General features: G+C 40.9%; 1 protein-coding gene across 2 annotated transcripts in view; it reads left to right on the top strand.

Moving 5' to 3' along the window:
• The window catches only part of prkg3 (protein kinase cGMP-dependent 3), a 181,874-nt gene that overhangs the window by 136,757 nt on the left and 20,387 nt on the right, over positions 1-24,730 (top strand). For both annotated transcript variants that reach the window (XM_013138456.4, XM_013138454.4), the window contains exon 17: positions 4,948-5,111. In XM_013138456.4, coding sequence (XP_012993910.2) covers positions 4,948-5,111 — 164 coding nt within the window. The remainder of the gene's footprint in view (positions 1-4,947; positions 5,112-24,730) is intronic.

Genomic DNA, 24,730 nt, shown 5'->3' with positions numbered 1-24,730 from the left:
ATTGTGTGTTTAATGAATTTCAAAAATATGAGTGTAGGGAGGTGGAGAGTATCTAACCATAACTACAAATTAAAAGTGTACAAAAATAACAATTACTTAACACTAGAAGTGGCAAGCCATTGACACCTACTAGAAGTGCCGTCAGGGGTCATTTTGACATGCACGTTTTTAATGGGAGGGTGTTGATGACACACAATGATCGGTAGATCGGTATATCCATCCATATAGGACAATTAATACATAGAAGCAATTCACTGTGCTTTACAAAGAAAAATATTAAAATACAATAGCCTAAAAACAAATACTCAAATGAAAACATCAGAAGAAAAAAATCCTGAAAATCACATTGTATGATTTTTTTAATAATTAATTTGCTTTTTTTTGCATGACATAAGTATTTGATCACCTACCAACCAGTAAGAATTCTGCCTCTCACAGACCTGTTAGTTTTTCTTTAAGAAGCCCTCCTGTTCTCCACTCAGTATCTGTATTAACTGCACCTGTTTGAACTTGTTACCTGTATAAAAGGCACCTGTCCACACATTCAATCAAACAGACTCCAACCTCTCCACAATGACCAAGACCAGAGAGATGTGTAAGGACATCAGGAATAAAATTGTAGACCTGCACAAGGCTGGGATGGGCTACAGGACAATAGGCAAGCAGCTTGGTGAGAGGGCAACAACTGTTGGCGCAATAATTAGAAAATGGAAGAAGTTCAATGATCATGAGGAAGGTGAGGGATCAGCCAAGAACTACATGGCAGGACCTGGTCAATGACCTGAACAGAGCTGGGACCACAGTCTCAAAGAAAACTATTACTAACACACTACGTCATCATGGATTAAAACCCTTCTGCACACGCAAGGTACCCCTGCTCAGGCCCGTCTGAAGTTTGCCAATGGACAACCATCTGGATGATCCAGAGGAGGAATGGGAGAAGGTCATGTGGTCTGATGAGGAAAAAAATAGAGCTTTCTGGTCTAAACTCCATTCACCATGTTTGGAGGAAGAAGGAGGATTAGTACAACCCTAAGAACACCATCCCAACCATGAAGCATGGAGGTGGAAACATCATTCTTTGGGGATGCTTTTCTGCAAAGGGGACAGGACGACTGCACCGTATTGAGGGGAGGATGGATGGGGCCATGTATTGCGAGATCTTGGCCAACAACCTCCTTCCCTCAGTAAGAGCATTGAAGATGGGTCGTGGCTGGGTCTTCCAGCAACGACTCGAAACACACAGCCAGGTCAACTAAGGAGTGGCTCCATAAGAAGCATCTCAAGGTCCTGGAGTGGCCTAGCCAATCTTTAGACCTGAACCCAATAGAAAATCTTTGGAGGGAGCTGAAAGTCCGTATTGCCCAGCGACAGCCCTGAAACCTGAAGGATCTAGAGAAGGTCTGTATGGAGGAGTGGGCCAAAATCCCTGCCATAGTGTGTGCAAACCTGGTGAAGAACTACAGGAAACGTATGATCTCTGTAATTGCAAACAAAGGTTTCTGTACCAAATTTTTTTTAACATTTCTTAGGTAAGAAGCAGAGGCAAGTGCAATCAACAAGAATTTAATGAAAATTAGTCCAAAACAAAGACTTGTTAAGCGTAGAAACGGCACATGAAACAATAATCCACAAACAGTCCTTGAACAACACTGGCTAAATACCATACTAACGAGGCTACTGGAAACACCTGTTCACAGCGCTCAGGTGCTGATAACACATAGAGATAGGCAGAGGACTTGGAGCTTGACTATAACACAGGACAGGACTGAATGTAATAAGATCAAGAATAACGAAACATAACTAGTACTCCGGGGAGGATGAACGGTAGACAGAGCGGGTAGCAGGGGTGGTCGTTACATCAGAAAAGCAGAACTTAATATTGTATCAAATATGTCATACGATAAAATGCAAATTAATTACTTAAAAATCATACAATGTGATTTTCTGGATCTTTGTTTTGGATTCCAAAATTACAGACTTCTACATGCTTTGTAAGTGGGAAAACCTGCAAAATCGGCAGTGTATCAAATACTTGTTCTCCCCACTGTAGGTGTTGATTTTGTCTAGGTGGGTCAGGGCAGAGTGTAAAGCTGTGGAGATGGCGTCCTCTGTAGACCTGTTAGAGTATAGGCAAACTAGTAGGGATCCAGTGTTGGGGGGAGGCAGGACTTGAGGTGGGCCAGAACTAGTCTTTCAAAGCACTTCATGATCGTGGGGGTGAGTGCTACAGGTCGTCCGTGGGGAGTTCAGCTTTGATGGCCCTGTTGAAGCGAGCATTTAACCTGTTCAACTTGATGCCGCTTTTCAGGTTGGCCCTGGATGAGCTGTAGGCCTCTGTGTCGCCGGATCTGAATGCAGCGTCGCATTCCTTTAGTAGTTGTCGGACCTCACTGTTCATCCAAGGCTTCTGATTGTGGAAGGTCTTTATTTATGGGATAATGTTTCAATGTCCATATGGGAGTCAAGGGTGGCTTGAGTGGCAAACAGTCTCCAGTCTGTGTGTTGAAACGGGTTTTGTAGTAGTGAATCTGCTCCTACTTGCCACACTTTGAATGACCTCACTGATGGTTTCACCTGTTTAAGCCATTGAGCCATTGAGCTGACAGTTCAACACACGCATGCACACACACACATAGTCAGCTTTTACAGATGACTTGAGCTGATCAGTGACAAAACAAATGTAAGAGTTTATTGTGAATTAATTTACATTTCTTATTGACAGAAATGCCCAGACTATTATTTTTGTAAATGAAACAAGTAATAATCAAGTAAAATAAGATTTTGATAACTGAACTTTTTGTCCAGTGAAATACGTAACGATTTTCAGACTGGGCAGCAATAGCTCAATAGCACAGCACATTTGTTTTGTTAGGGCAGAGAAACTACTCACTGTAACACAGTGACTTCCGAAAGATGCAAAAATCTAAGGATTAGTGATTTTGGTCTATATTTGGTTTGAGTTTTCAACATTACCATTGACTTTTAGTATATGTTTTATATTCATATAATTTAAATAATGAATGTCAGAAAACAGAAGTTATATCTCCCCATCAACTAGAGATATTATCTCCAGAAGTGCCAAAAGGGGGTCTATTGAGGAGTATTCTGGCCATGAATTTCAAATCAATATGCATGTAAATATTAAATTCTAACATTATACTGCTCATGGAAATTAAGGGAATGCTTAAATCACACATTTGGTCTTGATGAACAAAATATATTAGATCAAAATCTTCACTGCATATTGTGTAATTCGTTGAGAACAAAATTACGTAATTCACTAACCAATTAAGGAATGGATTTAAAATCTAAGTAAACATTTGAAAACACAGGTTGTTCCAACTTGCATGAATTCCATCATGGCAGCTCATAATGTGTCTCAGTAGTGTGTATGGCCCCCAAGTGTCTGTATGCACTTCCGACAACATCTGGGCATGGTCCTGATGAGACAGGGGATGGTGTCCTGGGGGATCTCCTCCCTGACCTGGATCAAGGCATCAATGGCATCAGGGTTGACTAGCAGGTGGAGGTCTGTGCGACCCTCCAAGAATATGCCTCCCCAGACCATTACTGACCCACCGCCTAACTGGGCCCTGATGCCACCCTCATGGAGTCTGTTTCTGACAGTTTGATCAGAAACATGCACACCAGTAGCCCGCTGGAGGTAATTTTGTATGGGCTGCAGGTACCGCCTCATGCTACCAGTAGTGACAAGGACACTAGCAAAACTAGTGTCCTTGGCCTTATAGCTTCCTATGTTTTTATCCTGATTTTATTATTTTTATATTTTCTTATTACGTTTTCTTTAGTATTATTATGATGTTGTTTTGATGTTTTCATTTGAGTATTTATTTTTATGTTATTGTATTTTTATATATTTTCTTTTTTTTTAAAGCACATTGAATTTCTTCGATGTATGAATTGTGCTACATAAATAAACTTGCTTGCTTGCTTGCAAAACGCAAAACTAGAGAAGAATCAGTGAGGAAGGATAAGGATAGAGCAATTGTCTGTGGCCACCACCTGCAAGACCATTCCCTTTTGGGGGTTTTCTTGTTGTTGCCTCTCCAATGCACCTGTTGTCCCTTTCATTTGCACCAAAACAGGTGAACTTGATTCACAAACGCTTTTGCTTCCTTACTGGACATATCGATATCCCTGAAGTTTAAATTATTTAGTGTTATAGACCCTTTTTGTGTTAGTAAACAGCAATGGGAGAAAGTGACAGTAACCTTTTTACAACATATAGGAATATGGATCATCTGTGCTTAATGTTGCTAACGTTGTTCAATGGTGTTTACCATTAGGTAACAGCCTACCGAGAATGCCAGATTTGTGGTCGCTACTTATAATCTATCATTATTATTATAACTACATCATTGATTTTGCCTGTGTGTAATAAACAGTGGACTAAACCTTTCCTTGTGACAGTCGACAAAAATAAGCACTGCAGAGACAAGCATTCCGGATGTTGTAGTCAGTCCACTCTGTCTGTTTAATGGCTTGCAACCATAAATGTCTGCATTTAGCTTTAAAGGATGGGTTTGACAATGGTATTCTATAAAAAGTGCATTCTAGTTCTGACATCCAACAGCACAACAAGACATTTTTTTCCTTTAGTCCGAGGACCTTGCCTTTTTTTCCTACACAGTTTTCTTCCACCACCAAACTTCAGTGACGTCTACTCCAAATTGGTTTATACTGTGATAATTATGTGTACCCTTACTTCTTTTGAGCAGTGTATTTTAGTCAACTGCTAGAATTAGTTTTAGGGGGGCTCAGAAGTCCCCCCTGTAACGCCAACTCTGTATACTATACTGTATCAATGTTTTCACCAACTCCAAACTTTCAGTATGTCACCAGGTAAGTATGCAGTAAGGAGATTTAGCATTTAGATAACTGTTTGTTTGGGATTGTTTGAATGCATGTTTTTTTCATATGTAGGTGGACTTTGGCTTTGCTAAGGAGTTAAGGCACGGTGATAAGACTTACTCATTCTGTGGTACTCCTGAGTACATGGCCCCAGAGATCATCCAGAACCAGGGACATGACTTTGCAGCAGACTTCTGGTCTTTGGGAATCCTGGTCTATGAGCTTCTGGTGGGGAGGTACTGTACACATCTGCACCAAAAGGGTTAAAGTTTATTCACTTTTAAAAACATACATTAAGATAATCTTCACATTTGTTTTAAAGCGTTTATTTAGAACAGAAGTTGTGTAATTAAAAGCTTTTTATGATTCCAATGTTAAGATAGGCCTACTTTCTCTGGGCAATGTTTTTTAAGCTTGAACACATGCATGCTTGCGCTGACTTTCCATAATAATACTCAAAATCTATGTATCGTCATTATTTACATACTGATTGTAATGGTGTCACACAGGTACAAAAGTAATTACCAAAAACTAAGACATATTCAAAATTCATTCATTCCATGTGACAAGCAGTTCTGCATCTGCTACTGCAGCATGAAAGACAGCCCTTTATCTTGGTTATGGCTGGTACGGATACAGGTCAATATACAGGTGCTGGTCATAAAATGTAAATATCATCAAAAAGTGAAACTTACATAATGTATACATTCATTCCACACAGACTGATGTACAAACCTGATTCCAAAAAAGTTGGGACACTGTACAATTGTGAATAAAAACAGAATGCAATGATGTGGAAGTTTCAATATTTTATTCAGAATACAACATAGATGACATATCAAATGTTTAAACTGAGAAAATGTATCACTTTAAGGGAAAAATAAGTTGATTTTAAATTTCATGGCATCAATACATCTCAAAAGAGTTGGGACAAGGCCATGTTTACCACTGTGTGGCATTCCCTCTTCTTTTTATAACAGACTGCAAACGTCTGGGGACTGAGGAGACAAGTTGCTCAAGTTTATGAATAGGAATGTTGTCCCATTCTTGTCTAATACAGGCTTCTAGTTGCTCAACTCTCTTAGGTCTTCTTTGTCGCACCTTCCTCTTAATGATGCGCCAAATGTTTTCTATGGGTGAAAGATCTGGACTGCAGGCTGGCCATTTCAGTACCCGGATCCTTCTTCTATGCAGCCATGACAATGTAATTGATGCAGTATGTGGTCTGTTGGAAAATGCAAGGTCTTCCCTGAAAGAGACGACGTCTGGATGGGAGCATATGTTGTTCTAGAACTTGGATATAACTGTCAGCATTGATGGTGCCTTTCCAGATGTGTAGGCTGCCCATGCCACACGCACTCATGCAACTCCAGGCTTCTGAACTGAGCGCTGATAACAACTTGGGTTTTCTTTGTCCTCTTTAGTCCGGATGACATGGCGTCCCAGTTTTCCAAAATGAACTTCAAATTTTGTTTCGTCTGACCACAGAACACTTTTCCACTTTGCCACAGTCCATTTTAAATGATCCTTGGCCCAGAGAAAACGCCTGCGCTTCTGGATCCTGTTTAGATACGGCTTCTTTTTTGACCAGCAACGGCGAATGGCACGGTGTTCACCGACAATGTTTTTTGGAATATTCCTGAGCCCATGTTCTGATTTCCATTACAGTATCATTCCTGTATGTGATGCAGTGCCGTCTGAGGGCCGAAGATCACGGGCATCCAATATGGTTTTCCGGCCTTGACCCTTACGCACAGAGATTGTTCCAGATTCTCTGAATCTTTGGATGATATCATGCACTGTAGATGATGATAACTTCAAACTCTTTACAATTTTTCTCTGAGAAACTCCTTTCTGATATTGCTCCACTATTTTTCACGGCCACTCTGAGAGGCTCTTTTTATACCCAATCATGTTGCCAATTGACATAATAAGTTGCAAATTGGTCCTCCAGCTGTTCCTTATCTGTACATTTAACTTTTCCGGCCTCTTATTGCTAGCTGTCCCAACTTTTTTGGAATGTGTAGCTCTCATTAAATCCAAAACGAGCCAATATTTGGCATAACATTACAAAATGTCTCACTTTCAACATTCAACATGTTATCTATATTCTATTGTGAATTAAACATAAGTTTATGAGATTTGTAAATTATTCCATTCCTTTTTTACTCACAATTTGTACAGTGTCCCAACTTTTTTGGAATCAGATTTGTAGGTCTGAGCAAGAAAAAGCTGATTAATTAAAAAAAAATTATTCCCCATCAGAACAGTATAATAGGTTTCAGTTAGATAACCAGCAAAATGTAATGTCATCATCTTAATATTTTTTATTCAAACTATTTTTTATTCAAACAACACACAAGCAGGGTATACACCTACTCTAACAATGTCAGCTTTTGTTTGGGACAACCAAGGTATTGGTCTACCTTGTTTAGTTTATCTATTCTGCAGCTGGATGCCTCTTGCTGTTGTACAGTGCTCTTTTGTATGGTTCTGACTGAGCCAAAGAAAATGTAAATGCTTTAAAGGTGTGTTGGTTTTATAAGTGTTGGTTTTATTACAATTACTGGGGCTTGCGCAGCAAAAGCCCCAGGTTAGACGTACTTCTTCATATCACTATAAAAAAGTTAGTGTTTCATATCTTCGTCAACTTCTCAGCATTTCAAATCTGAAACAATTACAAAAATAACTTTTACTAAACATTAGATATTACAACTGCAGTAAACATAGCAATAAAATGTTTTAGCAAAATATTGCATGATTAACAAATATTTTAGATATTCCTCTACTTCTCAGCTATTTTAATACGAAAAAAAAATAATCTCTTACCAAACTCGAGATACTGGAACCGGAGTATCAATCAATCAAATGTATTTATAAAGCCCTTTTTACAACAGCAGTTGTCACAAAGTGCTTTACAGAGACACCCGGCCTTAAACCCCAAGGAGCAAACAACAGTAGTGTTGGATTTCAGTGGCTAGGAAAAACTCCCTAAGAAGGCCAAATTTTAGGAAGAAACCTAGAGAGGACCCAGGATCAGAGGGGTGACCAGTCCTCTTCTGGTTGTGCCGGGTGAGATATTAAGAGTTCAATTAGAATAATAAATACATTTCTCTGGGCTAAATCAGGCTATTTGATTCTAGACTAGTTCAAAAGTATGACCAGGTGGACAAGGACAGGGACAGCAATGGGCCCCCCAAACCAGGTACTCCGCAGGTATGGACCAGGACCTCATCTCCTCCTAAAATCTTAAACTGGAGCAGACTGAGAAAAGTTAGAAAGTGCATTCCTCATATCCCCCAGCACAATAATATAGCAGCATAACACCTTGGAACTGAGACGGGGGGGTCAGGCGACACTGTGGAGGCCCCGGACAGGGTCCAACAGGCAGGAAGTCAATCCACCCACATTGCCAGGCATCAACCAAAAGGACACCCACCAACCGCAACCCCCCTGAATGAGGTCCGAGTATTGCCAGCAGCGTACAGCCAAATTGCACAAGTGTGCAACAGAGAGTCAACAACAAGCCAGTGACTCTTCCTCCGAAAGGCATTGGAGGGAGGGCATCCCAGTGGCGACGAGAGCCCATCTGGCAAGACAGCAAGGGTGGACCTTCACACCCCGGGCCAGGCCACACCTAATTATAAACCGTGCTGTGGGGATTAGTTTTTAGAAGACACTTGAAAGTTTGCACTGAGTTTGCATTTCTAACCTTAATTGGCAGATCATTCCACAGTAGTGGAGCTCTATGAGAAAAGGCCCTGCCGCCAGCTGTTTGTTTAGAAATTCTAGGTACAATTAAAAGGTCTGCATCTTGCGATCGTAGGTTACGTGTAGGTATGTATGACTGGATCATTTCAGCAAGGTAAGTAGGAGCAAGTCCATGTATTGATTTGTAGGTTAAGAGTAAAACCTTAAAATCAGCTCTAACCCTAAGAGGCAGCCAGTGTAAGGACGCTAGGACAGGAGTAATGTGTTCAAAAAAAATTGTTCTAACCATAGCAAACAAGATTTTTTGCTGATTTCAAAAACAGCTCCATTACAATATAATTTCCCAACCAGATACACAAACATGAATGTACTTAAATTGAGCTATACTTCTCACCTACGTAAATATGATAAAATAAAGATGTCTGGAGTTGAATGAGATACAAATCTGCATAGAAAAGCTATGATGTCAGATGGGAGGGGGGGTTTAATGAGGCTAATACAGTACAGTGGCAGACTCAGGCTGTCTGAAGGTCAGGGGCAAAAAAAGTTAAAAGGGCAGCAGCTGCATGTCGTGAGGCACCAGTGTGCCAACATTTGTACTGCATTTATGGTGAAACAGTTCCAAACCCTGGTTGAGATTAAAAAATGTACTAATGTGTCTCTGATTTTGTCACTGAGAATGAGCTGTACAGTTGAAGTTGGAAGTTTACACACTGTGGAAAATGTTTGTGATTTTTAAGTAAAAACTGGTCTGGTATAACAGTTGATTATTTCCTTCAATTGCCTTCAGAAAACAGATTGCAAGTACAGAGACCAACAGAGTAGTGTCATAACAATTGTTCTGATTACATATTATGGCTTCCAGCTCTTTAAGTAGTAAATGTAGGGTATAATGTGTCAGAACTGTGATTTATGGCCCGGGAGGGCGGGACTTCCAGATTGATGTGACAAGTGGGCGGGACATCCAGTTTGTAGGGTGGGACTTCCTGTAAGACGTGTGTTAGGGTGGGACTTCCTGTATGACGTGTGTACGGGCGGGACTTCAGGAGTGACGTATGCATGTCCGGTGACTTCGTAATTTATGATTACATTGATGTTTTACAACGCCTGATGAGCAAACCAGACCAGTTTTATAATACGTGGGTTATGTTTGATGATTAACAAATGGGCCTTAGGGTTCCGGAATGTTAAATTCCCAGGCAATAAATAAGTGTTGTGTCAGCGGTAAGATGTTTGGTGTTCAACAAAAGGGTGCCAGGGGTCCAAGTGGTACAACAGATGTAAACTTCCATGTTTTACAATGTGCGTGTAGCATGGTGTGCACAGAATTGCATGTGGGGGACATGCTTTTTGTGAGATATAAGGAAGGGGTTAGGACTTACGATTTGGAGAGTTTCAGACAATTTTTTCATTTAAACAAGAGTTGGGCCTTAACCCCCTGAGGACGGACTAAGCAGTAGCACCCACGCCTGGGGCGTATTTGCATAACAATTACATAGTATTACATATTTTCAAAACGGTTTGTGATAGAGAGATGCTGTTTTCTTTGCTGTTTCCACGAGAAAACGCAGATGGCACATTTCCTTGTTGTCGTCATCCTGTCCAAATGCAACCAAATGCTTGTGCACCTGACCAATGGATGGACTGCTGGGTGACAGCATCCAATGGAAGGCTGTTGCTATGCAGAATAGTTTATTTTACATACTAGCTAGCATGCTAACTTAGCATTAGCGAACGTTTTAGCAGTGTCCTTGCGTAACGCTAACTTGTCGAAAAGACAAAGGAAATATGTGTTTTCAACAGTTTTATAAGTATTATTATTAGTATAAAATGGCAAAACTAAAAACACTTTTACTAAATGTAGCCATAGTCGGTTACGGTTATCAAACACTGGATAGCTGAGTTACCGGACAACAAAGGACGAAAGCTAATAACAGGCTAATGCTAACGCAACAGTCTGGTAAGTAACATCTAATAGCCTATTTATCATGAAATAATGTAATACAAATGTGATCATTACAGATATTGTCAGCTTTGCGTATTTGGAATGGGAGAACTGTTCCACATGGCTGTGTGTGGTCTGAATTGAATCATAAATAGAAAAATAATTATGGGTGTCATAATCATATTGTCCTGTATGCACATAAGGTGAATTGTTTGATTGTTCTGTTCACTTTTATTGTGATACAATGCATATTTGTGTAAGTAAAAGGATTTGAAAATAGTTTTTGGAATGGCAGAACAGTTCCACAAGGCTGTTTGTGGTCTTATTTCAAGGATAAATAGTGACATAATTATGGTTGTCATAAACATATTGGACTGCTTGCACAAAAGGTGACTAATTTCATTGTTCTGTTCACATTTATTGTGATACAATGCATTTTCGTGCAAGAAAATGGGTTTGAAAAGTGTTTTTGGAATGGCAGAACAGTTCCACAAGGCTGTTTGTGGTCTGATTATAAATAGTGACATAATTAACCCTAACCCAAATATAAAAGTAGTGACACCCAAAAATACTAAGTGTAGTATTCAGAGGGTTAAGATCAGATCTGCCCTGTAGTAATGGTCCCTTAATAACCACTATTACAAACTGTAGTATATGCAGGTTGAAAACCATCCCATGTTTCACGGTTTGTAGTCCAACACAGCACTACAGTAAACAAACATTGCATGAGCAATGCTATTATTTTGAAGGAACAGTCATGGCCACACATTGTGCATAGGTGGATTGTCTCGCCGTTACAAAATAAAAACAAGGATTTTGGTACATGTGTACAGTGGGGCAAAAAAGTATTTAGTCAGCCACCAATTGTGCAAGTTCTCCCACTTAAAAAGATAAGAGTCCTGTAATTTTCATCACACTTCAACTATGAGAGACAAAATGAGAAAAAAAATTCAGAAAATCACATTGTAGGATTTCTAAGGAATTCATTGGTAAATTATAGTGGAAAATAAGTATTTGGTCAATAACAAAAGTTCATCTGAATACTTTGTAATATACCCTTTGTTGGCAATGACAGAGGTCAAACGTTTTCTGTAAGTCTTCAGAAGGTTTTCAAACGCTGTTGCTGGTATTTTGGCCCATTCCTTCATGCAGATCTCCTCCAGAGCAGTGATGTTCTGGGGCTGTCGCTGGGCAACATGGACTTTCAACTCCCTCCAAAGATTTTCTATGGTGTTGAGATCTGGTGACTGGCTAGGCCACTCCAGGACCTTGAAATACTTCTTAAGAAGCCACTCCTTCGTTGACTGGGCGTTGTGTTTGGGATCATTGTCATGCTGAAAGACCCAGCCACGACCCATCTTCAATGCTCTTACTGAGGGAAGGAGATTGTTGGCAAAGATCTTGCGATACATGGCCCCATCCATCCTCCCCTCAATACGGTGCAGGCGTCCTGTCCCCAAAGAATGATGTTTCCACCTCCATGCTTCACGGTTGGGATGGTGTTCTTGGGGTTGTACTCATCCTCCTTCCTCCAAACACGGCGAGTGGAGTTTAGATCAAAAAGCTCTATTTTTGTCTCATCAGACCACATGACCTTCTCCCATTCCTCCTCTGGATCATCTAGATGTTCATTGGCAAACTTCAGATGGGCCTGGACATGCGCTGGCTTGCACAGGGGGACCTTGCGTGTGCTGCAAGATTTTAATCAATGACGGCATAGTGTGTTACCAATGGTTTTCTTTGAGACTGTGGTCCCAGTTCTCTTCAGGTCATTGACCAGGTCATTGACCTGGGCTGATCCTTCACCTTCCTTGTGATCATTGATGCCCCACAAGGTGAGATCTTGCATGGAGCCCCAGACCGGGGGAGATGGACCGTCATCTTGAACTTCTTCCTTCTTTTCTAATAATTGCACCTGCCTTGTGCAGGTCTACAATTTTATCCCTGATGTCCTTACACAGCTCTCTGGTCTTGGCCATTGTGGAGAGGTTGGAGTCTGTTTGATTGAGTGTGTGGACAGGTGTCTTTTATACAGGTAACGAATTCAAACAGGTGCAGTTAATACAGGTAATGAGTGGACAACAAGAGGGCTTCTTAAAGAAAAATTAACAGGTCTGTTAGAGCCTGAATTCTTACTGGTTGGTATGTGATCAAATACTTATGTCATGCAATAAAAAGCAAATTAATAATAAAAAAATCCTACAATGTGATTTCAGGATTTTTTTTTTTTATTCCGGCTCTCACAGTTGAAGTGTTCCTATGATAAAAATGATAGACCTCTAAATGCTTTGTACGTAGGAAAACCTGCAAAATCGGCAGTGTATCAAATACTTGTTCTCCCCACTGTAAATGTATGTTTGAGTTAGAATATTTTAACCTGAAAAGTGGATCGTTTTTTACACGTTAAGCTAGAGAAATGGCAAAAGATAACGCTAAGAACAGACCAGACACATAATCAACCAACGACACCCCAAAATACAAATGAACCAACCATTACTTTGTTACACAGCGATACACACAATTATCTTCAGATGCAAGGCTTGTTAACCAAGCTTAGTAGCTTAACGTGTAAATAACGATCTACGTTTCAGGTTAAAATATTCTAACTCAAACATACATTTACATATATCACAGTTTTGATGACCCCCTCCATGAACTGCCACCTTAACGTGGTGGAGGGGTTTGAGTACCCGATTGATCCTAGGAGCTATGTTGTCTGGGGCTATATGCCCCTATTAGGGTCTCCCAAGGCAAACCGGTCCTAGGCGACGGGTCAGACTAAGAGCGGTTCAAAACCCCTTAATGATGAGAAAAATGTTGAGGTCTGTGACGTCGCCCGGTATGGCGCAGCCGGGGCCCCACCCTGGAGCCAGGCCCGGGGTTGGGGCTCGTACGCGAGCGCCTGGTGGCCGGGCCTTTCCCCATGGGGCCCGGCCGGGCTCAGCCCAAAGGAGCGACGTGGGGCCGCCTTCCTGTGGGCTCACCACCCACAGGAGGGACCATAAGGAGCCGGTGCGGGGCGGGGGCCTAGACAATCCGATCCCTGGACACAGAAACTAGCTCTAGGGATGTGGAACGTCACCTCGCTGGAAGGGAAGGAGACTGAGATCGTGCGTGAGGTTGAGAGGTTCCGACTAGAGGTAGTCGGGATCACCTCTACGCACGGCTTGGGCTCTGGAACCACACTCCTTAAGAGAGGATGGACTCTTCACCACTCTGGAGTTGCCCATGGTGAGAGGCGGCGGGCTGGTGTGGGTTTGCTTATAGCTCCCCAGCTCTGCCGCCATGTGTTGGAGTTTACCCCGGTGAACGAGAGGGTCGTTTCCCTGCGCCTACGGTTCGGGGATAGGTCTCTCACTGTTGTTTGTGCCTACGGGCCGAACGGCAGTGCAGAGTATCCGAGTCTCTGGGAGGGGTGCTGGAAAGTGCTCCGATCTTTCTACTGGGGGACTTCTACGCCCATGTGGGCATCGACACTGACACCTGGAGGGGCTTGATTGGGAGGAACGGCTCCCCTGATCTGAACCTGAGCAGTGTTCAATTATTGGACTTCTGTGCTAGTCACAGTTTGTCCATAACGAAAACCATGTTCAAGCATAAGGGTGTCCATCAGTGCACGTGGCACCCTAGGCCGCAGGTCGATGATCGACTTTGTTGTCGTTTCATCTGACCTGCGGCCATATGTCTTGGACACTCGGGGGAAGAGAAGGGCGGAGCTGTCAACTGATCACCACCTGGTGGTGAGTTGGATCCGATGGCAGGGGAGGAAGCTGGACAGACTATGTCTCCCGGCTGGCCTGGGAACTCCTCGGTGTCCCCCCGGAATAGCTGGAGGAAGTGTCTAGGGAGAGGGAAGTCTGGCCATCTCTGCTTAGACTGCTGCCCCCGCGACCCGGCCCCGGATAAGCGGAAGATGATGATGACAGTTTTGATGAGTTGACGGTGTTACCTTCAGCTTTCAAGCATGAACGAAAACAATGAAACAAAAATCCCCTCAGGCTGTGCATCCACAAGGTAAGGGTGTCCGTAACTGAATCCATTATGGTAATGTACTCTGTATCATCACCGGGCTGTCCTCAATCTGTTGGTTGGTAAATGGAGTACAATGGTTCAGCTGTATGCATATTTTCGTAATTGTTAATAACACTTTAGTACAAGACAAAACATTTTTGTAAATAATAAACTTACGCAAAAAGTATCTGTTCAGGTTGTGTAAGATCACAACCGCCCAGTCCAACTGACACGGATGCTGGTCACTTGGTCTAAATACAAAGAGGATTAACAAGCTTATACAGGTAATTAAAGCTGATTAACAATTATTGTCAAGTCTACTTACCAAATTTGAAGGCCCAAAAATATGTTTTCCAAACATGGCTGGTGTTTAATTCCGCTCAACCTAAACCGAAGATTTAAACAGGCAATATGAAAGACAGCTAAAAAATGCATGGATTGCGCAATCGTAAAAAGTTCAAATGTGTCATTTGTTAGCGTTTGTAATTGCAACACAATTCAAATCAATTACTTCAAATAAAAGAACTTGTACTTACAACAGAAACGATATACTCCACGCTTGAAACAACAGCTGACTTCTGTGGATGCTGCAGGGTTAAAAACTGTCTTTACATCACAGCCGGGGCGCCTCCAGCAGGTCACGCCTCTTAACTTTTGTCATTGGTTACATGTCATTGTTCTTCACGTTAGATTAAAATTGTGTTAGAACTATACAGGCTGCAATGATTACAATTCTGGAAAAAACTTAACTATTTAGTTCTGATGATTATTGACGTTTGACAACCAAATATATTGATACTTCCTGTCTGGTAGAAACGCTGTTCTGGTTAGTTATCGCGGTACAGCCATGACATCACGTCATCTAATTTTATATATTAACGATAAACTCATCCGCTTACATATAAATGCTGGCTATTGTCACCATATCGCCATTAATCTGTTCAACATTTAACAAACACAAGACAATAATACAGCAATCAAAAATCTGATTTCACGAGTTGGTCATTACGAGAATGCAGCAGATCTTACCCGGAAGTGACAGAATAGTGACAGCCCATACTAACACAAACCGGTAATCGCAAATACAAAATTGATTTTTTTTTTACAAACGTTGCCTATTATTGAATATTTCTACCAATGTGTGGAAAATAATCTCGCGTTGATCCCCGTTGTACAATTTCAAAAGACGCCTTTAGGAATGTTTTAATTACCTGAAATAACCTATCCTGACCTGTCAACGATTCATCATTGTTCATGCAAATTTATACGCTACCTTCAGGGTAACTTTGTAACGTTTTGCCATATAATGCAACTTAAAAGTTAATTCTGACTTAAAACAATTTTTATTACAAAACTCACCATTGCTTATACATACACGTACCAAAATCCTTGTTTTTATTTTTAAATGGCGAGACAATTCACCTATGCGTAATGTGTGGTTGGCGCAGGCAATGACTGCTCCTTCAAAATAATAGAATTGCTCATGCAATGTCTGTTTACTGCAGTGCTGTGTTGGACTACAAACCGTGAAACATGGGATGGTTTTCAACCTTCAAATACTACAGTTTGTAATAGTGGTTGTTAAGGGACCATTACTACAGGGCAGATTTGATCTTAAGGGCCATCTCTTGTTTAAATGAAAAAATGGGTTGAAACTCTCCAAATCGTCCCGACCCCTTCCTTATATCTCACAAAAAGCATGTCCCCCACATGCAATTCTGTGCTTGTGGAAAAACACCATGCTACAAGCACATTGTAAAACATGGAAGTTTACATCTGTTGTACCACTTGGACCCCTGGCACCCTTTTGTTGAACACCAAACATCTTACCGCTGACACAACACTTATTTATTGCCTGGGAATTTAACATTCCGGAACCCTAAGGCCCATTTGTTAATCATCAAACATAACCCACCTATTATAACACTAGTCTGGTTTGCTCATCAGGCTTTGTAAAACATCTAACAAGGACACATCAATGTAATCATAAATTACGAAGTCACCGGACATGCATACGTCACTCCTGAAGTCCCACCCGTACACACGTCATAAAGGAAGTCCCACCCTAACACACGTCATACAGGAAGTCCCACCCTACAAACCAGATATCCCACACACCTGTCACATCAATCTGGAAGTCCCGCACTCCATGGGCCATAAATCACCATTCTGACACAGTATACCCTACATTTACTACTTTTAATGGCATGTCGAATGTGTAATGAGAGTTCATCAACTGTTTTAACTTCATAATCAACGCAATAGATCATAACCCGATTTCTAATTACTTCTGGTACACCATCCAAATATTAACTGCCCAAACATTACCTCATGTGCTTGTTTATCATTGCCCAGTCCGGTCCCTGATTTCCATGCTTTTCTTTTCCTTGCTATGTAGTCGAACACGGTTTCATCAGGTTTGATAATACAGTTTCGTACCTTTTCCATGCTGTATTTCTGAAGTTTTGCGTAGAATGTCCATTTGGTAGCTTGGTTCTCGGTTGTTGGTACGCATGGTCTCCAAATCGCTGTGTGCTTCCACTCTCTCCCAGTCAGCTCCTAGTAGTGCTCTGGCCAGGGGAACAATGTCATCAGAACTCAAACACATACCATGCACTTTACCACATACCATTTACCTCTGTTATCCATTGTTTGATGTCCTCGTGGACGGAAGGAAGGTCAGAAGCCATGGCTTTTAAACCTTTCAGACCCCATGGTCGATGAATGGCTGTTGGTCTTCTTGTTGCTGTTGGAAAAGATACTAGAGGTGCAAAAAAATGTCATTACCTTATTCTTCGAAATCTCTGAACTTAATATGTTGCAAGAGACCAAATTCAACTCTGATTTCGCAAGCCACCCTGAGCGTGCGCCCAAGGCAGACGCTGTGGGTTGGGATTATATCCTTTGTTTGAATGTTCTCTCACCCGCTGTTCGGTTAATCTGGGTGCTGACGGTGAAGGGCTGGTTGGTCTGCTTGCGCCGAGCCCACCTCTCTTTGTTAATATTTTTTCTATTATTTTGTGACAGAGTTTTCTGAGCCGAACCTCTATTTGGTTTTGAATGAATTCCGTCTTATCTTCTTCGGAGTCGTCCACACAGCTGGAGGAAGAAGGTTTCCTGAACTTATCGTATGCTCGTTCCAGGGTTAGTTGTATGAGGTTTCCACCCGGGTCATTCATGTGACTGGGGGAGTCGTTCGTTTGCCTTGTGGTGGAAAATGGTTAACACTGTATTTTGTCATTTCACACCATTCCGCAATATATGCGACCGCCTCTTTACCATGGAGTTTCAGCATGTATTCGGCTGGGGTTTCGACTTTCCTTTCGGTTTTCTCCATCTTGCCTTCATCTTGAACTTCTTTTTTCAAACAATGTTTAGAAATGCGGTTTTGTTTATAATTATAGTTCTTTATTTTTTTATAAAAGTTTGAAGATTTATCTATTCAGAAAATGACTGGCACATCCCTACCAATGTTTTAGCTTAAATAATTATCTGATACTTGGCTTATATAGTGAAGAATAATTTGCAACAACTCAGGCTTATCTGTCCAAATGGCTTCACCATTTCGATAAATCGCACAGCAAGTATCTGTTCGTATTTCATCAGGAATGTACCTTTTGTATCTCATAAATATAGGAAAAATGACCCCCACCGTATGGCCCAGGAACAATTTTACAGCTATTTACAGGAACCCATTCTAATGCCGTGTGGAAGCATAGCATTTCAGGATCAGAGAGCCAGTGACAAAGACGGTACAGGCTTGGACTAGTTGTGTTAAAAATAGTTAAAAAGAAAATAGTAAAATAGTTAGAAAATTGTAAATAGTAGAAATGGTAAATAATAATAAAAAATAAAAATAGTCTGTTATCCTTTGTTTCTCATGAAACCAAAATGTTTAAATCCTAAATATGTTTAAAACTGAAAATGTGTATTAATAGTCTCATAAAACCATGAATATGTATATATGAAAGATATGTTAAAACAAACCAGAGAAAAGATAAGTGATCTGTGCCTGCGTGAGAATTAACCAGCACATATGGTGTAAATATGGCAATTGCCACTGTGTTTATTTTGAGGATTACAGAGAACTTAATCAATATTGCACGCTATTATATTCAATGTGTTAGTTGTCTATGCTGAACATCCTTCAAATCCTCCAAAGAAGAATAGAGAGCCGTGACGTAATTTAAATGTCCGGCTATACCATTACAGGTCCTAAATGGCTTATATTCATAAAACATTTTAGTATACACCTCTTGCTATAATTCTTTTCAGAACACAGATCATTACATCGAAAACACAGTGTAGTGGTGCGATAGTAAGGAACGCAACCCAATCATTTGTTTTATTGAGTACGTGTTCTTATTCACACACACATCCAGTCCCCAACCACACACACACACAAATCTTTGAACCATCACTCACTTTCAAACACTCATTCAAGGTCGACCATTCATATTTCTGTTAACAGTGCGGAGATACAGTGGGGAGAAGTATTTGATACACTGCCGTTTTTGCAGGTTTTCCAACTTACAAAGCATGTAGAGGTCTGTCATTTTTATCATAGGTACACTTCAACTGTGAGAGACGGAATCTAAAACAAAAATCCAGAAAATCATATTGTAGGATTTTTAAATAATTAATTTGCATTTTATTGCATGACATAAGTATTTGATCACCTACCAACCAGTAAGAATTCCGTCTCTCACAGACCTGTTAGTTTTTCTTTAAGAAACCCTCCTGTTCTCCACTCATTACCTGTATTAACTGCACCTGTTTGAACTTGTTACCTGTATAAAAGACACCTGTCCACACACTCAATCAAACAAACAGACTCCAACCTCTCCACAATGGCCAAGACCAGAGAGCTGTGTAAGGACATCAGGGATAAAATTGTAGACCTGTACAAGGCTGGGATGGGCTACAGGACAATTGGCAAGCAGCTTGGTGAGAAGGCAACAACTGTTGGCGCAGGTATTAGAAAATGGAAGAAATTCAATCTCCCTTGGTCTGGAGCTCCATGCAAGATCTCACCTCATGGGGCATCAATGATCATGAGGAAGGTGAGGGATCAGCCCAGAACTACACAGCAGGACCTGGTCAATGACCTGAAGAGAGCTGGGACCACAGTCTCAAAGAAAACCATTAGTAACACACTACACTGTCACGGATTCAAATCCTGGAGCGCACACAAGGTCCCCCTGCTCAAGCCAGCACATGTCCAGGCCCGTCTGAAGTTTGCCAATGACCATCTGGATGATCCAGAGGAGGAATGGGAGAAGGTCATGTGGTCTGATGAGACAAAAATAGAGCCTTTTGGTCTAAACTCCACTCAGCGTATTTGGAGGAAGAAGAAGGATGAGTACAACCCCAAGAACACCATCCCAACCGTGAAGCATGGAGGTGGAAACATCATTCTTTGGGGACAGGACGCCTGCACCGTATTGAGGGGAGGATGGATGGGGCCATGTATCGCGAGATCTTTGCCAACAATCTCCTTCCCTCAGAAAGAGCATTGAAGATGGGTCGTGGCTGGGTCTTCCAGCATGACAACAACCCGAAACACACAGCCAGCAACCAAGGAGTGGCTCCGTAAGAAGCATCTCAAGGTCCTGGAGTGGCCTAGCCAGTCTCCAGACCTGAACCCAATAAAAAATCTTTGGAGGGAGCTGAAAGTCTGTATTGCCCAGCAACAGCCCCGAAACCTGAAGGATCTGGAGAAGATCTGTATGGAGGAGTGGGCCAAAATCCCTGCTGCAGTGTGTGCAAACCTGGTCAAGAACTACAGGAAACGTATGATCTCTGTAATTGCTAACAAAGGTTTCTGTACCAAATATTAAGTTCTGCTTTTCTGATGTATCAAATACTTATGTCATGCAATAAAATGCAAATTAATTACTTAAAAATCAAACAATGTGATTTTCTGGATTTTTATTTTAGGAGTTAAAGAGTACATATGTTAAAAATATGAGACTTCTACATGCTTTTTAAGTGGGAAAACCTGCAAAATCGGCAGTGTATTAAATACTTGTTCTCCCCACTGTATACTTTTTCAAACCTTCTCTTTTTAGTTAATCTTGGGTATCTGCAATAGTTTTGGATATTTACAGCTCTGTAGCCCCTCAATTTATCCACTATAGTGGGTTTTTGGTTAGCCTTTTCCTTTTAGTGGGTCGTGGGTATCTGCAATAATTTTGGATATTTACAGCTCTGTAGCCCCTCACTTTACCCGAAATGTGCTATTAGCTTCTTGGGTACCCGCAATAGTTTTGGGTTCGGCAACCACCACTGTCCTAGCGCAACGGGATCAAGGGGAATGTGCGAGGCAAACGGTTTGCGTCACACACCGATCACTGGCTACGGCCTCAGTGATATTCAGTCAGCTTAACCTTTTTATGCGTGACTTTCAAATATTCCTTACTGACCCCCCAGCATGAGTTTTTTGCGCGTTTCTTCAGTACTCACTACAGCATTTGAACTCACTCCAGTATTTGAATAGTCATTTTGCCAGGTAAGGAACACTACATACATTTTATTGCAAGCTTCACTTGTTGACTCGAATTCAAAGAGCTGCAAAAGCTGGTTGATGTGTAACTGTAGCAAGCTAGCAAACATCAGCTAACCGCTAGCTAACAAAGCGTGATCTGTAATTCAGTGCAGTGAAAATGAATAAACTATATAAAAAGCATAGCGGCGCCCACAACGAGTAAAGTAACTTCTAGAAGGTTATTACAATGATTTTGATCGGTTGTCAGTTCTTCCAGGAAATGTAAAGATGCTCTATAGTAGTCGCTAATATCATTTGTTTTTGTGTATTAGTGTTGGCTGTCTGTTGGTACGTAAGTAACACTTGTTTTTTTGAATGCTTGCTACCTGGTTAATATCATAGTGTGGTCTTGAAACAATTACAATCAGGAAATAAAGTTATAAACACTGTTTGAGCTAAATGTGAGTAAATAACAGCGTGGTCTGACCAGCCATTGTTACGTTACTTGTACCTAGGCTTGCTAATCTATTCTAATTAGAACGTATCTAAACAATACGTTCTAATCACACCAGTATGATCGTTCGCTTCAGGGACCACACTAGCCTGATCACACTGGTTTGATCGTATGCGTCAAAGGGTTAACAATACACAATCACTGAAACACATTTTTTGACCACTACACAGATTTCACGTTAAACAATAGTTTTGGCAAGTCAGTTAGGACATCTACTTTGTAGTAATTTTTCCAGCAATTGTTTACAGACAGATTATTTCACCTATAATTCACTATATCCCAATTCCAGTGACTCAGAAATATACATACACTATGTTGACTGTGCCATAGGCTAATTGACATAATTTGAGTCTTTTGGAGGTGTACCTTTAGATGTATTTCAAGGACTACCTTCAAATGCAGTGCCTCATTGCTTGACAACATGAGAAAATCAAAAGAAATCAGCCAATACCTCAAAAGAAATTCTGGTTAATCCTTGGGAAAAATTTCTAACCACCTGAAGGTACCACGTTCGTGCAAACAATAGTACGCAAGTATAAACACTATGGGACCATGCATCATACCGTTCGGGGAGGAGACGCGTTCTGTCTCCTAGAGATTAACATACTTTGGTGCGAAAAGTGCAAATCAGTCCTCTAAGAACTTCTTATGAAGATGCTGGAGGAAACAGGTACAAATGTATCTATATCCACAGTGAAATGAGGGACTGATGCACTTCACAAAATAGATGGCATCATGAGTATGGAAAATTATGTGGACATTTTGGAACAATATATCAAGACATCAGTCAGGAAGTTAAAGCTTGGCCACAAATGGGTCTTCCAAATGGACAATGACCTCAAGCATATTTCCAAAGTTGTGGCTAAAAGACAAGAAAGGTAAGGTATTGGAGTAGCTATAACAAAGCCCTCATCTCAATCCTATAGAATTATTTTGGGCAGATCTGAAAAAGCATGTGTGAGCAAGGATGCCTACGAAACCTCATCAGTTCTTTCAGGAGGAATAGGCCAAAAATCACCTATCTTATATTGGCAAGCTTGTAGAAGGCTACCTGAAAGGTTTGACCCAAGTTAAACTGATTAAAGGCAATGCTACAAATACTAATTGAGTGCATGTAGACTCCTGACCCACTGGGAATGGGATGAAATAAAATATATCACTCTCTATACTATTATTCTGGCGTTTCACATTCTTAAAATAAAGTGATAATCCTAACTGAGCTAAACTACAGAATTTTTACTAGGATTAAATGTCAGGAATTGTGAACAACTGAGTTTAAATGTATTTGGCTAAGGTATACATAAACCCCCGACATCAACTGTATATTGAGGAGCATAGTCAGGGTAGGGCGATAGTCAAGGTGGTGGAATCAGAGTAGATAAAAGTTAAGGATATGATACACTTTCTGCTTGATTTATGTCAGATCAAGTCCACCAGTTAGCATAGAAATAGCTAAGGAAAATACCTAGCAAGGCATCCTCTAGCATATTGTATAACACTGTATACAGCTTAAAAACCAAAACAAACCAGAAAATACCGTCTACACACATTAGTAATCCGTTGGTTTTAATGTAACACATATTGCTATGTAACCAAACTCACACACTGTAGTGGGATGTGAAGGTTACTGCTCAGACTGCAATAAACCCACTGATACCTGAATATTCTAAAGGGGGTGTGGGAGTGTGTGTGTGGATTGTACAAAAATAGGGGTACTCCACCCAAGAGATGATTCTATTCTGTTCTCATTTCCAGTATCTTTTGGAACCAGTGAACTCATCCAGAAAGTTTTTACATGTTTTTCTTCTTTCTAAATATACAGTTGTGCTCAAAAGTTTGCATACCCTTGGAGAATTGTTAATAAATGTACGATTTGTGAAGAAAACATGTGAGCAGGCAAAACATATGTCTTATTTCTTATGGGATTCATATTCAACTGTAGGTTATAAAAGAATGGCACAATCATAAAACAAAACAAAGAAAATAATGAACTGACCCTTGTTCAAAAGTCTGCAAACCCTTAGTTCATAATACTGTGTTTTGCCCCCTTTAGCATCAGTGACAGCATGCAATCTTTTGTAATAGTTGTCTATGAGGCCCCGAATTCTTACAGGTGGTATAGCTGCCTATTCGTCTTGGCAAAATGCCTCCAGGTCATGCAAAGTCTTTGGTCGTCTTGCATGAACTGCACGTTTGAGATCTCCCCAGAGTGGCTTGATGGTATTAAGGTCAGGAGACCGAACCTTCACCTTTTTCTGTAGTAACCACTGGAGGGTTAAATTGGCCTTGTACTTAGGGTCATTGTCATGCTGGAAATTCCAAGAGCATCCCATGTGCAGTTTTTGTACAGAAGAATGCAAATTGTCTGCAAGTATTTTCTAATAACATTCTGCATTCACTTTGTCATCACTTTTCACACTTTCCCTGTGCCTTTAGAGCTCACACACCCCCAAAACATCAGCGAGCCACCACCATGCTTCACAGTGGGGATGGTGTTCTGTTCACTATAGGCCTTGTTGACCACTCTCCAAACATAGCACCTCTATTTTGTAACCAGGCGTTTTTGTGGTATTGGCACAGTAAAGGCTTCTTTCTGGCAAGTCGACCATACAGCTCATTTTTGTTTGTATCGTTGTATTGTGCTCCTTGAAACAATCACACAGTCTTTTTCCATAGCAGCCTGTATTTCTCCTGAGGTTACCTGTGGGTTTTTCTTTGTATCCCGAAACAATTCTTCTGGCAGTTTTGCCTGGAATCATTCTTGGTCTACTTGACCTTGGCTTGGTATCAAGAGATCCCTGAATTTTACACTTTTTAATAAGTGATTGAACAGTACTGACTGGCATTTGCAAGGCTTTGGGTATCTTTTTACGTCTTTTTATATGTATTTTTTCCATCTTTATAAAGTTCCATTACCTAGTTATGCAGGTCTTTTGACAGTTATTTTCTGCTCCCCATGGCTCAGTATATAGCCTGCTCAGTGCATCCACGTGTGAACTAACAAACTCATTGGCTGTTTATGTACAGACACTAATTGCAATTTAAAAAGCCACAGATGTGGGAAATTAACCTTTAATTGCCATTTTAACCTGTGTGTGTCACCTTGTGTGTTTATAACTAGGCCAAACATTCAAGGGAATGTAAACATTTGATCAGGGCCATTTGGGTGATTCCTGCCGAACAACTA

The sequence above is a fragment of the Esox lucius genome, chromosome 18 (genome assembly GCF_011004845.1).
Source record: "Esox lucius isolate fEsoLuc1 chromosome 18, fEsoLuc1.pri, whole genome shotgun sequence".
NCBI lineage: Eukaryota > Metazoa > Chordata > Actinopteri > Esociformes > Esocidae > Esox > Esox lucius.
The sequence above is the reverse complement of the archived record's forward strand: the minus strand, read 5'-3'. Positions and strand labels throughout refer to the sequence as shown.